This window comes from Planococcus citri, chromosome 3 (assembly GCF_950023065.1).
Source record: "Planococcus citri chromosome 3, ihPlaCitr1.1, whole genome shotgun sequence".
In the NCBI taxonomy this organism is placed as follows: domain Eukaryota; kingdom Metazoa; phylum Arthropoda; class Insecta; order Hemiptera; family Pseudococcidae; genus Planococcus; species Planococcus citri.
The window spans coordinates 33,384,793-33,399,484 of record NC_088679.1 but is presented as its reverse complement, the minus strand read 5'-3'; the positions used below and the strand labels follow the sequence as shown (position 1 = coordinate 33,399,484).

General features: G+C 32.7%; 1 protein-coding gene across 2 annotated transcripts in view; it reads right to left on the bottom strand.

Moving 5' to 3' along the window:
• Mondo (mondo) overlaps window positions 1-13,301 on the bottom strand; it is a 53,879-nt gene extending 40,578 nt beyond the window's left edge. The window contains exon 1 of one of the 2 annotated variants that reach the window (XM_065358241.1): window positions 12,523-13,301. In XM_065358241.1, coding sequence (XP_065214313.1) covers window positions 12,523-12,806 — 284 coding nt within the window. In that variant the 5' untranslated portion in view covers window positions 12,807-13,301. The remainder of the gene's footprint in view (window positions 1-12,522) is intronic. The other variant, XM_065358240.1, reaches the window with a different exon arrangement.
• Window positions 13,302-14,692: the final 1,391 nt, after the last annotated feature.

Here is a 14,692-nt window from a genome sequence, read left to right as displayed (position 1 = left end):
CACTTTTAAAACTTCACAAACAAAATTTCAAGAATAATACAGATTACGAAATTTTTAATTCAAATAGATTTTTAAATCTTTCATTTTATGAAAAAAAAACATCCACCTACTTGTATTTACAGCTGAGCTAGATATTAAATTTTTGTGTCAAACATTTAAAAAATATGACGATAAGTATTTTATGGAAGCACGAGGTCCATATCGTCCAAAACTACTGTGACAAAATTTCCAGATCGCTTAACCCTTCAAAAAGAGGCCAAATTGACATTTTTTACAATTTTTAACCGAATGTTTTCACACTTACAAGATTGCTAAACACTACCAAGGGCCATTTATGATAATAATTAAAAATTTTTGGAACTTATCTAAAAAAAAACAAAATTGAGAAAATGGAACAAAACAACTCAATATTTCTTCTATTGGGCGTTTCCTTTCCTGCTGGATTAGACTCATTTATTCTATCATCTTCCATAATCTAAAATATTGTTAATCGAATCGAATCGCAATTCCAATAAGTTCAGAATGATAAGTTGAGATTGCACATCCTAAACATGCCAATGTAATGAATAAAAGCTCTGTTCAAAGTTTTCAGACAGCTTATCAATAATCATTAGGTACACATATTCACTAACACTGGCTGACCAGCGACTACCAATCCTATCTTCATACAGTCTCATATACTTTATCAGTAAATTTTGTTTATTTACAACCCAATCAGAAATAATCATTCACACTAGGTCAATTTTTCTAGAAAAACTTTGATTCCTGTTCCACAAGCTGGAATAATTTTTACTTCAGTCCCAAAATCGTATCATCACTTGACCCTATTTCATTGAAAAAAAAAAAAAAAAAAAAGAGGCACAGAAAAATTGTTCAACAACTGACATTACATCATACAACCATCAGTACAAAGTGCAACTTGCAAAGTAATTAAAGTACAACATAATCATCAAAAAACACTCGGAATGAATTTTTAGTGATTTTCTACACGAGGTTTCTTCTGTATCTGATTATTATAGAATCGACCTGTACTCGGTCACAGAACTTGCTCTTTCAATAGATACGATTTTTATCAATTCAACCTTTAAAAAGCGCATGAATCTATGAACGGGCAAGTTTTAGTATTTTACATTGGCATCGACCCAGCCTCCGTTGTTTTTATTTTATCTTTCGATAAGCTATACTTATTACGTTTGTATGGCGTCATATGTACTACTCGTACTTCTTGAAATGAAATTCAACTTTTTGATAAAATCATCTCCGTATTTTGTATAATAATCGAGCATCGTGTTCGCCTATCGTTATGGAGATACGAGAAAAAAAAATCAAGAAATGCATCCTATATTGATAAAAACGCGCATTAATTTTACCAAAACTCTACATCGAGTTCAATCGAGGTTATACGCCCATTTTTTTGAAATATCTTGCAGTACAAGAGCACAGAATTTTTCAACACCTTCAATTTCTTCATCGTTCATTTTTGATCAATTTCTATAACTCTCCACTCCCCCCCCTTTCATATACATACACACCTTGAAAGCTCAAATCCATCACCATACACAGATTTAATTCACACGACCAAAAAACACTCGTCGGTCTTCAAACTCGCCCCCTTTTTTTTCGTATTCGTACGTAATATAATTACACGCACAAAAATAGAGCGAAGTCGCAATAATTGAAGCTCGACGATAATTTCTTCCCTAAATTGATTTAATTGTTTTTCTTTGTAAACGAAAGAATAAACATTCGTTAAGGCAATTATTCGAGAGGAAAAAAAAACGTTCTTTTCAGACGCGCGTTACCGACCCCGAACCAATATACGACGACATCGTCGTCGCAAAAGGCCATGTCAAATTAATTAATTCTTACTGTATATCGAAAACAAGAAGATGACGAAGAGAGAAACACAACACAGCAGACTCGCACACAGGGTTTCAACTCGACCTTCTACACCGACATAAATTTCAACATTTAGCCACAAATTCGCCCCCAGTTGACTGCTTTCTTCTTGTCCTTCTCGAACCTCTAAAGAAGTGCGGGGGCGATGGCGATGGCGATGGCGCTAAGAACGAGGAGAAATTTTCACACTTACGAATGAGGCGAAAGTTTGGTTATTTATACGAGTACTATACCGAAACGAGACGCGACAAATTCTTATATAAAAAAACTAGAATTTACAGACGCTGCAGTATGTGAGGGAACCTTGACAACGATCATATTAGTAACGATAAATATGACTTTTGAAAATTTACTATTTCCTACAGGTCACCGGCCAGTGGCCACGCATTCATTACCGGCGGCTACGGTCACGGAACAAACCATATCACCAGTTCAAACCGATGTTGTTTACTTTTTTGACAGCAATTATTTCGCAGTTTGGAATTCTAAAAGGATTGCCGCCCTAACAATGTAATCAAATGAAATACGAGTATCATTGGACAGTGGACACGACCAAAAAAAAGATAGAGAGAGAAATACTAATCATCAGTAAAATCGTCAATTATAAAGTCATCGTTTTTTGTTTTCCTCTTCTCCCTCCCACTACAATCTTCTATCGAGTTTTCTTCTTTTATCTGTTTAATTGTATTCCAAAAGTTTTACTGAATGAAGTCCGAACAATCGTTTCACAATTCATCTGAATAATTCTGATTATTTGTGCACAATAATGATGAAATGAAACGATGAAGCAAAGCAAAAGTGAAAGTCCAAAAAATTCAAATTTTCAAACATCAAACCACCAAAAATTTTTAGAAAGTGGATTTCTGTTTTTAAAAGCTCTAAATTTGAGGAAGGTCCAAGGAGTGCTAGAATTAATATGAAAAATGTAGAAAAACGGTTTCTCTAGATCGTATTTCAACTCTTTAAACCCTATGGAGAAGTTCAACCAATTTTCAAGAATTTACAAGAAAGGAGCTGGATGAACAATTAGATTGTGTTGTGATAGGTATCTGAAGAAAAAATGAATTAAAATTATCACTCATTTTGGAAACTGAAGATTTCCCTCAATTTTCTCCAAAAGATTATGTTAAATCTACCAAACTCGGGGTTTTGATTTAGATCAAATTTAATTTTGGAATTTTAGGAAATTCGGTTGAATATTATAAAACTGATGATGTTTCCATGCAGCATTAGAATTTTTCAACAGAAAAATTTTTCTTTTTTAGAAGACTCGTGGACTCGTATGGAAAATATATGTGCCAATGAATTTAAATTTACAATCTTATTTCATGATTTCTTTTTGGAATATGATTTTTTTCTTAATGGTAACTTTTTAAAATTCATACATTGAAGAGAATCTCAATTTCACCTTCAGATTCCAAAATTAAATTTAAACTAATTTAAAAAATTTTTCTCCTTGGACAAATTTTCATTTCAATCAGAGTGGAATTTCTTTTAATTCAGAAACAAAAATGTTGTTACCTATACCTTGAAAGATTTCAAAAAAATTCTGATCTTTACCAACAACTGTTCTTTTTTAAATTGAAATTTTGTAATAAAATTCAATCAAAATTCTCTCCCCCCCCCCGGTTGATTCGACCATTCTAATGTTGTTGCGATGCAAAAAAATGTATAGCGAGCAATCGAAATCGTTGAAAAAATGTATTGAAATTTTGTGTTCTGAGACATTAATATTTGCCTTTGCTGGTCTTACAAAAAAAAATTGAGAAAAACTATCAAAAAAAAATTTTAGCTTTTAAAAATTCACAGCAAATTACTATGAACTTGGCTTTTTGTTTCAATCTGAATTTGTAAATTTGATTTCGGAAATAAATTTATAATGTTTTGAAGAAAATGAGTGATCACTCAAATTCAATTTTTTTTTCAAATAAGTTTTATAATCTGATGGTATGAGTCCAACTTCTCTCATGAAAATTCTTGAAATTAATTGGTTGAACTTCTCTCATGGGTTAAAGGGTTAACCTCAAATCCAGAATTTTTACTGATTTGGTTCTGTAAGAGAGGGAAAATACCCTAACACTCAAATTATTGAAATTTCTCACTCCTCCCTCAAAAATTTTGAAAAAACTGAATTATCCTAATAAAAAAAAACACAATTTAACTAACTTGATATCAATCCTCACACGGTTGGGTGTAATAATCGTGTAATTACAAACACCTCCCCGTCACCTCCCTACCCCTCCCCCAAAAATGATCCTCACACCATCAATTATGAGTTGAAAATAACTTTCATCTTTTTTACAAATATTTTCAATCTACCCCCCTTCCCACCCATCATTATGCCAATTTTCAGCACTTTTTGAGAGGCCGAACCTTTTTAAATGATTAAAACAGCGTATATTTTCTGCAGAATTCTTTACCTTAAAAATGACTATTTTACTTGTAATTTTTTCCATCGCCACATTTGAATCCACATGGATCAAATTACCTCAATTTTTACTCTTTTTTTCAATAATCCAAATTTTATTTCATTTTCACTTTACAAGATACATGAGTATTTGAAGTAAACAAGAAAATCACGTTAGTGTTTGAAAATTCAATTAAAACAAATTGGTAGATTGTAATTCTGCAGCAATTAAATATGACAATATGGTCCATAAAATTATGCATGCAATTCATTGCAATGTTCTAATGAAAATTTTAACTTATTACGTAATTAAAATCAATTTCCTGCAAATAGAGATTAAATTACCATTTCTTTGATTTTTTTTTTATTTCTGAGCCCAAAGTTTTTCGCAGATATTGTTTTTGATTTTTTATTGAACGTGTAACAAATCAGCAAGTAGTATTTCGAGAAAGCCAATCAACGAATAGTGTTTAATGCAATGGGCCGTGAGATTAGGCTTTTCAATTTTTCATTTTACTTTCAATTTAACACAGATTTAAAAGTTTGGATTGATTTTAATCTTGACCATGAATGATTTTTTACACTACAGATACAATTCTTACAAAAATTACACAACGTGTTGCAAATTAAAAATTAAAAAAAAAAAAAAAAAAAACATTGTTAAACATGTTTTTTTTTGAATTCCCATTCAATACCTATCTATTTTGGGAACACAAAACTATTAAAAATTAATCATAATTTTTTCAACTTAAGTTGAAAGTAATTTAAACATAACATTATCATTTTGGAGCCAGATTTCTGAGGGGATATGTACTTACTTTGAATCTCAGTCAGTAACCGTCTAAAATAGAACCAAAAAAAAAAAAAAAAAAAAAAAAAAAAAAATGCAAATTTAACCACAATAATGATTTTGGCAAAAAATCTTGCTGATTTGTTCGAATAGAGCGACTAGTTTCGCGAAACGTGTATTTTTTTAAAAAGTTGTCTTTATAAAAGTCTTAAGACGCTTAGAGATGTAATCATTGCTTTTTTTGGTTGCAAATTATATTATCTAGGTTAGGTATCTGATCAAAACACCTGTGAAAAGTTTTCAGCTGTACACCTTATCAAAAAAATATTCACGATGAAACATAAAATTATCATAGAAATGATGTTGTTTCCAAGCACTCAATTTTGGATGGGCTAATCAAAGGCATATAACAAGCGGATGATCAAAGAAACTAAGTATGTACCTACCTAGTTTACTATATTCAATACTTGAGTATGCATTATTGCATTTACGATACCTAAAATTCGATCATAAAGTGCAGCAAAAAGATGATCAAATTATTGATTAAAACACTGTATATCTAATGCTACCTGTTATAGAGTGATAAGTACATATAAGTATTTGTAATGTAGAATATCGCTTGTGACATTTTACACAGAACCGGTTAAAAAATACCTAATTTGTTTACAAATCAACATTCGTTTGTAATATAACGATTAACGTACGTTTTTATCTTATACCTATTACCGGTTTTAACTACGTAGCAACACATAATATACAGAAGCTGACTGGAAATTAACCAGCATACGATGAAATTGGATTACTTACATACAAAATAATAATATGTACAAAAATATACATATCAAATAAATGAGTAGGTACTAGGTACCTACAAAATATTATATTCCCATATCATAATATTGTGTTCTAGTACCTACATTCGTAAATTTGCATGATGTTATTCATTTTCACGCGTTAATCTTTAGTTTTTTTGCCACAGTTGCCCGGTCACTTATGGCGCCTCACCTCGCCATTCATTTCCGTTGAAGAAAGAGATAAGAAACGCATACATCAACAATTCCACAGACCTATAGAGCGATACAGACGGCAACTCGCGACCAATCAAATAATGAAATCCATGCCGTTGATGGAAATATTATTTGCCTCATTAACCATAAAGTACCACGACACATACCACATACTACATAAATGTATACGCCAACGATAAGAAAATAATTCAGCTTACCCAGCAATTGTATCACATTCCTAAGTTCTAAGTCTAGTCTGTATTTTCGCGATAGTTTTGTTCCGCGACAAAGGAAGAAAATTGTAAAGTATGGACTCGACAAAAAAGAGCTTCTAAGAACGATGAGATGTGCACATCTATCTAATAAGAGAACCTTTTTCAGTCACTGATTTCGGATTTCGATTATTTTTTTTTCATCAGACCTAGCATGGACATTGGACATTTGCAGAGACCCATCAGGTAGCATCAAAAAAGTTTCAACTATCCCCTCACTTCTCTCACGTGCTGATTTCTGTACAAAATACGAGGAAAAAAATTGAAAAAAAATTCTTCGAGTTACCAAATATTCACCTAAATTATTGGTATAGGAACATTGTGCCTATTTTCTTTTTCAAACGATTTGTAAAAATTAGATATTTTTCAAAACTAGGTCAAAAAACTTGTATACTACGTATTTGGAAATCCAAAAACATAAAGCACCTATTTGTATTTTGTATGGATTTTTATCTAAAAAAAAAATTTTAACCAAGAAAAAACAGCTGACAGATAAAAATATCCACATATTTGTGCTATACGTGCTGAATACCTACCAATTTAAATTCACAAATATAAGAACTTGAGAAGAAAGAATTTCATGAATTCCAGACAATCGTATATCATGAGAGATTGCTGGAAGTTACAGGAACAAAAAGTAGATTTCGTCATCTCGCACATCCTGAAAATCAACTCTAAATGCAAAATAGGCATACTCCAAAATACGAAAATAAAACCAGTTCGAACTTTCGTAACGATTCAGACACATCCTACGTATGTTTATTTTGATTGCAGCGTGTGTATCTATTGGTGTCAGTAAACGATATACTAGATACGTACGAATATGTTTGGGTATTTACGCGAATGCACATTTTTATGCGTCTTCTTCATACTCGTATTTACGAGTACTCGCTACTCGCGTATCGTATCAACCAATCACCGGTATAAATACAAATATTCGGAAAATATGGAAGAAAAACATTAGTACGACGTTATCAGCGTGAAATACTCGTACTACGTTTGGTCATTATTGCAAATAGATCAATTATTTTCGTCAATTGGCCGTATTATTTTTATTCGTACGTATTGGCACATCGTGGACTTATGATAAGACGTTTTTTTCATTAGCAAAGGTTGTTCAAAAAATGATCAGATTGGTTGGTTTTGAGAAATAATTCATGTAGCTTTGGACAATATTATTCTCACTCCTGGGATTTGAGCTCAAATACAGTTTCTTGCGATGAGTATCGAAAAATGTTTATAAAATCAAAAATGAATGTACTAGATAGCGTTACCTTAATGCCAAATCCGAGTATGTCCATCAAAAAAAAAAATTGTCTTTCTGGCCAGCTGATTCTAGTCTCTTTCAACAGCTCAAATATGAATACAGAAACAAGGGAGCTTTTTCAACCCGTAATCAACTCTAATTAAGCTTAAATTTGGCTCGCTGGACACCCAGATCCTAAAATCAAATTTTGAGCAGACAAAGTTGATGTACACTGAAAAAAAAAACAATAAAAATTACTATTTCAGTATAGTAACCGGATCCCATCCAAAAATAATAGTGATTTTTACTCAGCCAAAAAATACATTTTACCTATAGAATTAGGTAAAATTTATTACTCTCATAGTAAAATTTACTAATCTCATAGTAAAAATCGCAATATTTTTGAATGGGATCCGGTTACTGTGGGAAATAGTAAAAATTATCCATAATTTTTTTTTCGGTGTATAGATATCAAATTGATTGATTTGAAATTGCTGGAAATGGAGGCTCTAACTTGATTCGAATATGGTGGTAGTCAATTGAGAGCGGGAGGGTAGATTTCAGTATAAAAACTTATTTTCAGATTTTCACCTCCATATTTACTATTTATCTAGAAAATTAATATACTAGCAGGCTATTTCCACAATTTTCAAAAAATTCACGAAAAATCGAAAAATCGGCTCAAAATTTGATTCTAAGGTTTAATAGATGACATGCTCTTTCAATGAACCAAATTTCAGCTCAATACAAGCTGACAGGTTGTAAAGGTTCCCTCGTACGAGCAAAATACAAGTACATGATTAAAAAGGCACTTGGTAAAAAAAGAGCTGAAATTACAAATAGGTAACTGAAAAGTCTTATGGCATAGATTTCCTCCAAATTCAATTACAGCTTCAATACACCATCCAAAATTATAGCAAGCGAAGAAAAAAAGAGCTAAAAAGGCAACTTGAACTTTAAAAACACTGGGAAGGTAGAAAAAACTCGAATAAAAATTATTAGAAATTGTCTGCAACGTAACAATTATGGTCATTCCATGAAAAATCAACTAGATTTTTTGGTTTCAAGTCTTTCAATTTTGTTTTGGTTATCAATAAAGTTCCCTTCGGTGGTCTAGTAAAGTAGTCATTATGAGTATTTCCTTCGATTATACAGAATAACCATCAAAACTGTTCCTTCGATGATCTAATAAAGTAATTATCAAGAGTTGAGGGGAGGGGATAACCATCAATTGAGTTCCGTTGAATACGTATTTTGGGGATTCAAGATCTGTAATAAAAATTTTAAAAGCTAAAAATTGAACTTTCGAGCTGAAAGCTTGGCTTTCCAAACTGAATACAAAAATTGAAAGCCATCATCACTAAAAATGTAAAGGTAAGGCGAAGACCCTTTGCCATTCAATTTTTATTTTCAAAATGGGAACTTAATGCTTTAAGAAATCACAAGAGCTTCTATAACTTGGATCGAAATTCAAAAAGGAAAAATAATTAAGAAAATATTTATGCATTATTAAACGAAAAAAAGTGGTTTGCACGATTGCCATTTGGACAACAATAAGTGGTGCACCTACCAACGGACTCAAGTAATAGTTCGGTAAAAAAAATTCAAAAAATCTCACACATGCGTAAAATTTATGAATGATCATTGAAGAAATTAAAGAATAGGAACGGGAAGGGACGAAAATGATACACAATTTGTTAAACTTCTTTCTTGTTGGAAAACGAGATGAGAAAAAAATGCCAATTTTTAAAAGTTCTGACCAGCATTTTTTGTTGAAAAAGCTCTATTTTTTCAATACCTGCAGTTCACAAATTTTTCGAAAATACTTATTGGAATTTTTCACCAGAAAATCAACAATTTTTGGCAATTTTTTAACAAAAAGCAGGAATTTTAGATAATTTTTGGCAAAAATCAAGTCTTTGATAACTTTAGCAGAAGCAGAATTGAAAATCTAAATGAAATGAAATAAATGAAATTTAGGTATGTAGTTGAAACGGAATTTTTCAAACAATAGAAAAAAACGTTAAGCACAACAATGGTCAGAAAAGTTCTGCTTATGCCAAAATGATCAGAAAGTATCGTTTCTGCTAAAGTTGTTTTAACCAAAATTGTCAAAAATAGGTACCTTGTTTTTGCAACGATGGTCAAAAAAAGTCCAGTTTCAACGTCAAAATTGCCAAGACGTCTCGTTTTTGGCAAAATTTTCAAAAATTCCCATTTTTGTCACTCAACGTGGTTCAAAAAATTATGTTGTTTGCCAATTGCTGATAAAGTTCATCTTTTTGACTGAAATAACATTGTAAATAAAGTATTATTTTTTTGTCTAAAATTTCAAAAAAGCCGTGTTTTTTTTTAAATTTCCAAAAAAGTTCAATTGCCAAAAAAAGGTCCTACTTTTTTACCAAAATTGTCATTAAAGTGTAAGTCGACGATGGAAAAATAATTTTTTTTTTCATTCATCATTAACAGATAGTATGTATACGTATAGTACCTATTTCAACAAAGCCAATCAACAATCAGTATTTATTGAAAATTGAAACCAAATGTGATACTGAATCTGAAATTCCATGCTTTTATCAATGGATGAATGTATGATAAAATCAAACATGATTATTACTTATTTGTCACATTGTGTTGTATTGTTCTTGTTTATTGCAAGAAATGGAATTTTCACCTACCTACATACAACTTATCATGATTAATTAGGTATTCAATAAACATTGAACTTGCTTTTTATCTATAAAGCAACAATCGACCAAAACTTCGAAAATTTACAATATTCTCATAATTATGTATTTTCAAACGTATGTATTTTGGAATCCAGTAGTGCCAATTTTTTGGTCACTATTCATACATACCTTCAAATAACTCTGAAAAACATCCTAAAACCTGACGATTTTTTTCGATTTTTTGAAATTGGCAATAATTACCAAAAAATTGGCACTACTGCGCTCCAAAATATTCCTCACTTTCAGAAATTATATTTTTCGATGTTTTGGCTTAAGTAAATTGATGCGAAATATTTGGAAATAAGAAAATTTCAAAATATTACTAAAAAATAGACAATTTGCACATTTTTAACCGCTCAGTAGAACCCTAAAAAAGCTCTGGGATTTTGATGGCAATGGCCCAGGTCGACTCAGAATCTCAAATAATCATCTTTAAAAACGGGGCAATTTTTTCCAATACAAGTTGGGTAGGGGCTAGAACACAAAAAAAACATGGTTTTTTCGAAAATATCCCTTCTTTGAACACCCATAACTACCCCCCCCCCTGAGGAGCACCTCCGAAGCTTTCCAACTCAAAATGAAGGTTTCCTCTAAATTTAGTCAAAATCCTCTGATATTTTTTATTCGCGACCCCCCCCCCCCCATACATACTAAAAACTGAAGTAAGTAACAATCAGCTCAAGCTGATGACTTGTTATGCATCACACGGCACATCACATTTTCTCAGATTGGGGGCTCGACACAACGAGTCATCGATAGCATTTTACTTAAACTATATTCTAGTGGCCAGTGGGGCAAAGTGAAGTAAAATCGATAAGAATAATTTTTTTCATGAAGAAAGAACAAATTTTGAGCCGTAGAAGAGAAAAAATTGAAGCAAAGCATCATAAAAAGAGTGCAAATAAAATCCACTCAAGGTTAAAATACAGAAGTCGTATGACTTAACACCACTATCATTTCGGTTACTCTCAATTTCCCTCGACAAATAAGTCAGATTACCTTTCTGTAAGTCCTATAAATACAGTTTATTGCTTCGATGATCGCTAACATCTGTGTCTCGTACAGATAAAGCAACCCAAGCTGTCAAATTTGATACACTAGATAGCGAATTTGATTCCTCAAGTTGAAAACTTACACATCTACGTGATTACGAGCACTCCGGTATCATTTTTGACACTTCTATATACGAGTAATCTTTTAAAATGGACTCGATAGGCTGATCATTGCAAAATACGCGAGTATAAGAGCAGTTGAAGAGGGGAGAGAGAAAAAGGAGTGGAGCTAATTGGACACTTTTGACGTTTTCGAGAGAATATACGAAACGCAGCGAAATTTCGCAATTGCTTAAAAATTTCCTATCTACGGAACATAATACATATGAACCGTGGGTTAAAAGATTAAAATTTCAAAAGCTCGTTATCGTTGTAATCGTATAGTATTATTACATTAAACAAGATAAAATTGTTTGTTTTTCGAATCGACGTCATCGTACTATAATAACTGAGAGAGCGTAAGGGACGAGGTACACTATACAGACAGATACACAGCACAGCATTAACGATGGTAATCGAAACGGTGAAATTTTCGAGCAGCTTGGTTTAAATGAAAAAAAAAAAAAACGATGGAACGAGTCAAAGTTCATGAAACGTGTAGGTAGGCAGTATAGGCACTAGGCAGATAGGTAAGTATGGTAGGTACCTAGCAGTACGAAATTTACGTCGTCGTCGAGTCAAAACAAACAATGTAAGTATAGGAAAAGGTCATCCGCGGGCTGGGTTAGGGTGTTGGAGTATTCTATAACATCGCCGACGAATCCGATTGGCTGGAATATTGGCGTGTAAACGTAAACCGAGTACTACCTGTTGATTTAAAAATACATTTCGTAATATAGTACGCACAGACTCGTGTACCGAAACGTTTTCTGTTCTCGAATTCGAACCTATCTCGAGCTCTTTCGAGGTGATAAGAAAAGGTTATACATTGGATTTTTGTAATTTTCATTCTCGCCACAAGTAGCCTATCTCAATCGGGTTTGTTTCGATAAAAATTTTAACAGAAAAATCGCACCGATAATTCGAACGAGTCACCTTGATGAGTTCTTTAATCTAAACAGAGTTATGTAATGTGAAAATGTGCGATGATTACGAGGTGCAAATACGAGTAAAAAATTACCTGTACGCAATGGACATACACTGGAATAGCTGCGTTAGCGAGGTTTCAATCGAGACGCTCATTATTTTAGGAGCTGAGTTGATTCTCTGGCGACGAGGTATAATCTCGAGCTTCTTCGAGGATACTTCTGGTACAGGTACGGCGACTTCGTATTCGTCATCTTGGGCATCGGCTTCGAAATGCGATACCATGAAGTGTCCAGAATGGATTGTCTCCTTTTGGACGGCTCGAGTTTGAATTATATTCCTCTCCTGAGCCATTAATGTGGTCATATTTCTGCACATCGGTCCACACACACACACGAGCGCGATTCGTCGCAGAAAAAAAGCTTATGTATATTATGTACTTGATAATAATACGTAATAAATTAAGTATCATCGGCGGAAATACATTACAATGTACTGTGTTTGCGTGTGTAATTAAAAAAACCGTAGAGTAAACATAACTTCGTGTTAAGGCATGATATTTACCACGAAAATCCGCAACTCGTCGTCAATTTTTCACGCAGCTGAATAACACAACCGCTCGCGAATTTATAATCTAATCGTCCGGCGAGAAAAAAAATTCATCTAACCTGGGACAGGGGACAGATAACGTGAATAAGGTGTAACAACTCGGTGGAAGACCAAATGTACAACATTTAACACCAATGTACGACACTATTTCACACAATACAATATTATAAATAATTCATTTCCATAATAATAATATTAGGTATTTAAGTTTTAACACGTACATTACTTCGGCACCGAACGATGATAGTCCGATACTTGCTATCACGATTCACGATTTTGTACGACGCATTCGTTCGCATGCATTGCTCAAATTGTCGTTGTTGTTTTCCCAGTGACCGCCAGGAATGCTACGTGATGAGTCGAAACGAGCACGGAGATCATGCGTAGGCACGATCAGGCAAGCAGTAGGCAATTATTTTGTACGACTGGTAAAAGAATAGTGGTGTTTGGTGAGCGAAGGATGAATAAATTGGAGGAAAATTTTGTTGTCGAGAAAAGAAAATTGATGAATGAGAAGTCAATCTGTCGATAAAGTTGTTTAGATGAGTATTAGTAATAGTGATCTTTTGTTCTTCGAAGATCTACCAACCTATTTATACTACGTACAATAACCTCCTTTGATCTATCATCGTCAGAATCAGAAAAGAGAATGTTTCACCTGAAAAATGATTCGATTCCCAGTGCTTGGCAGTGCAGAAGAGTGTTTTCCAAGATTTAGGCCTTGAATCAGTTCGAATGTAGCACCAAAATCATTCGGAACACTTTTTTTCATTTCAAGTTTCAACATCAACAGAAAGTCACAGACGGTCCAAAATTAATCAAAAATTCTTCGAGCAGTTCGAGCTTTTAAGTTTGATAAATTACAAGAGTTAAATTGGAACAATCACTGACAAGTGACAAGTGAGAATGAGAGAACTATGCTGTAAAAATTACTTTATAAAATGTCTTCGTCACTGTCACTACGTTTTGTAGTACTTCTTACTGAATTTTTTCTCTCAGTGTACTCATGTACAGTACCTAGCTTCACCATTTTAATAGTTTTCCCCATAAGATTTGACCTAAGAGACACTTGATCATTCAGTTTTGAAAAAGTTTGAAATTTTCTACATTATAGTGATGAAGAATGAATGTTATTGGTTGTAAAAAAAATAATAATAATCTTGGATGGAGAGAGTTTTTCTTTTAGCAAGATGAAGTTTTTCAACAAATTCTACGTCAACGCAAAACTCAATAGTCAATACCAATACCTGAGAATTGAACATGTTGAAATAAAACCGTATAAAATTTATATTAGGTATATATTATAATAGAAGTTATTGAGTGTCGCCTGAATTGAAGAGTAGAAACACTTGAACGCTATAAAATTGTCTAATTGGTAGGTACCTATGTGAGTGTTTGATACTGTTTAAATGTTCAGTCTTCTCGGTTTCTCGTAATCATGCTATCGATTAAGTTAATTTTTTTTAATGGAATTTGAGACTACATAAGTCGTGTGATATACTTCACAAAAAATTCCATTCACTGAATCAAAAAATTTAGGGTCTCACGAGGTTTTTAATGCTCCAAAATTACACAAAAATTACGTACGAGTTAGTAAGTCTAAGTAAAAGTACTAAAATGAGCAAGTACATAATTAAATAAAATAATGAAATAAC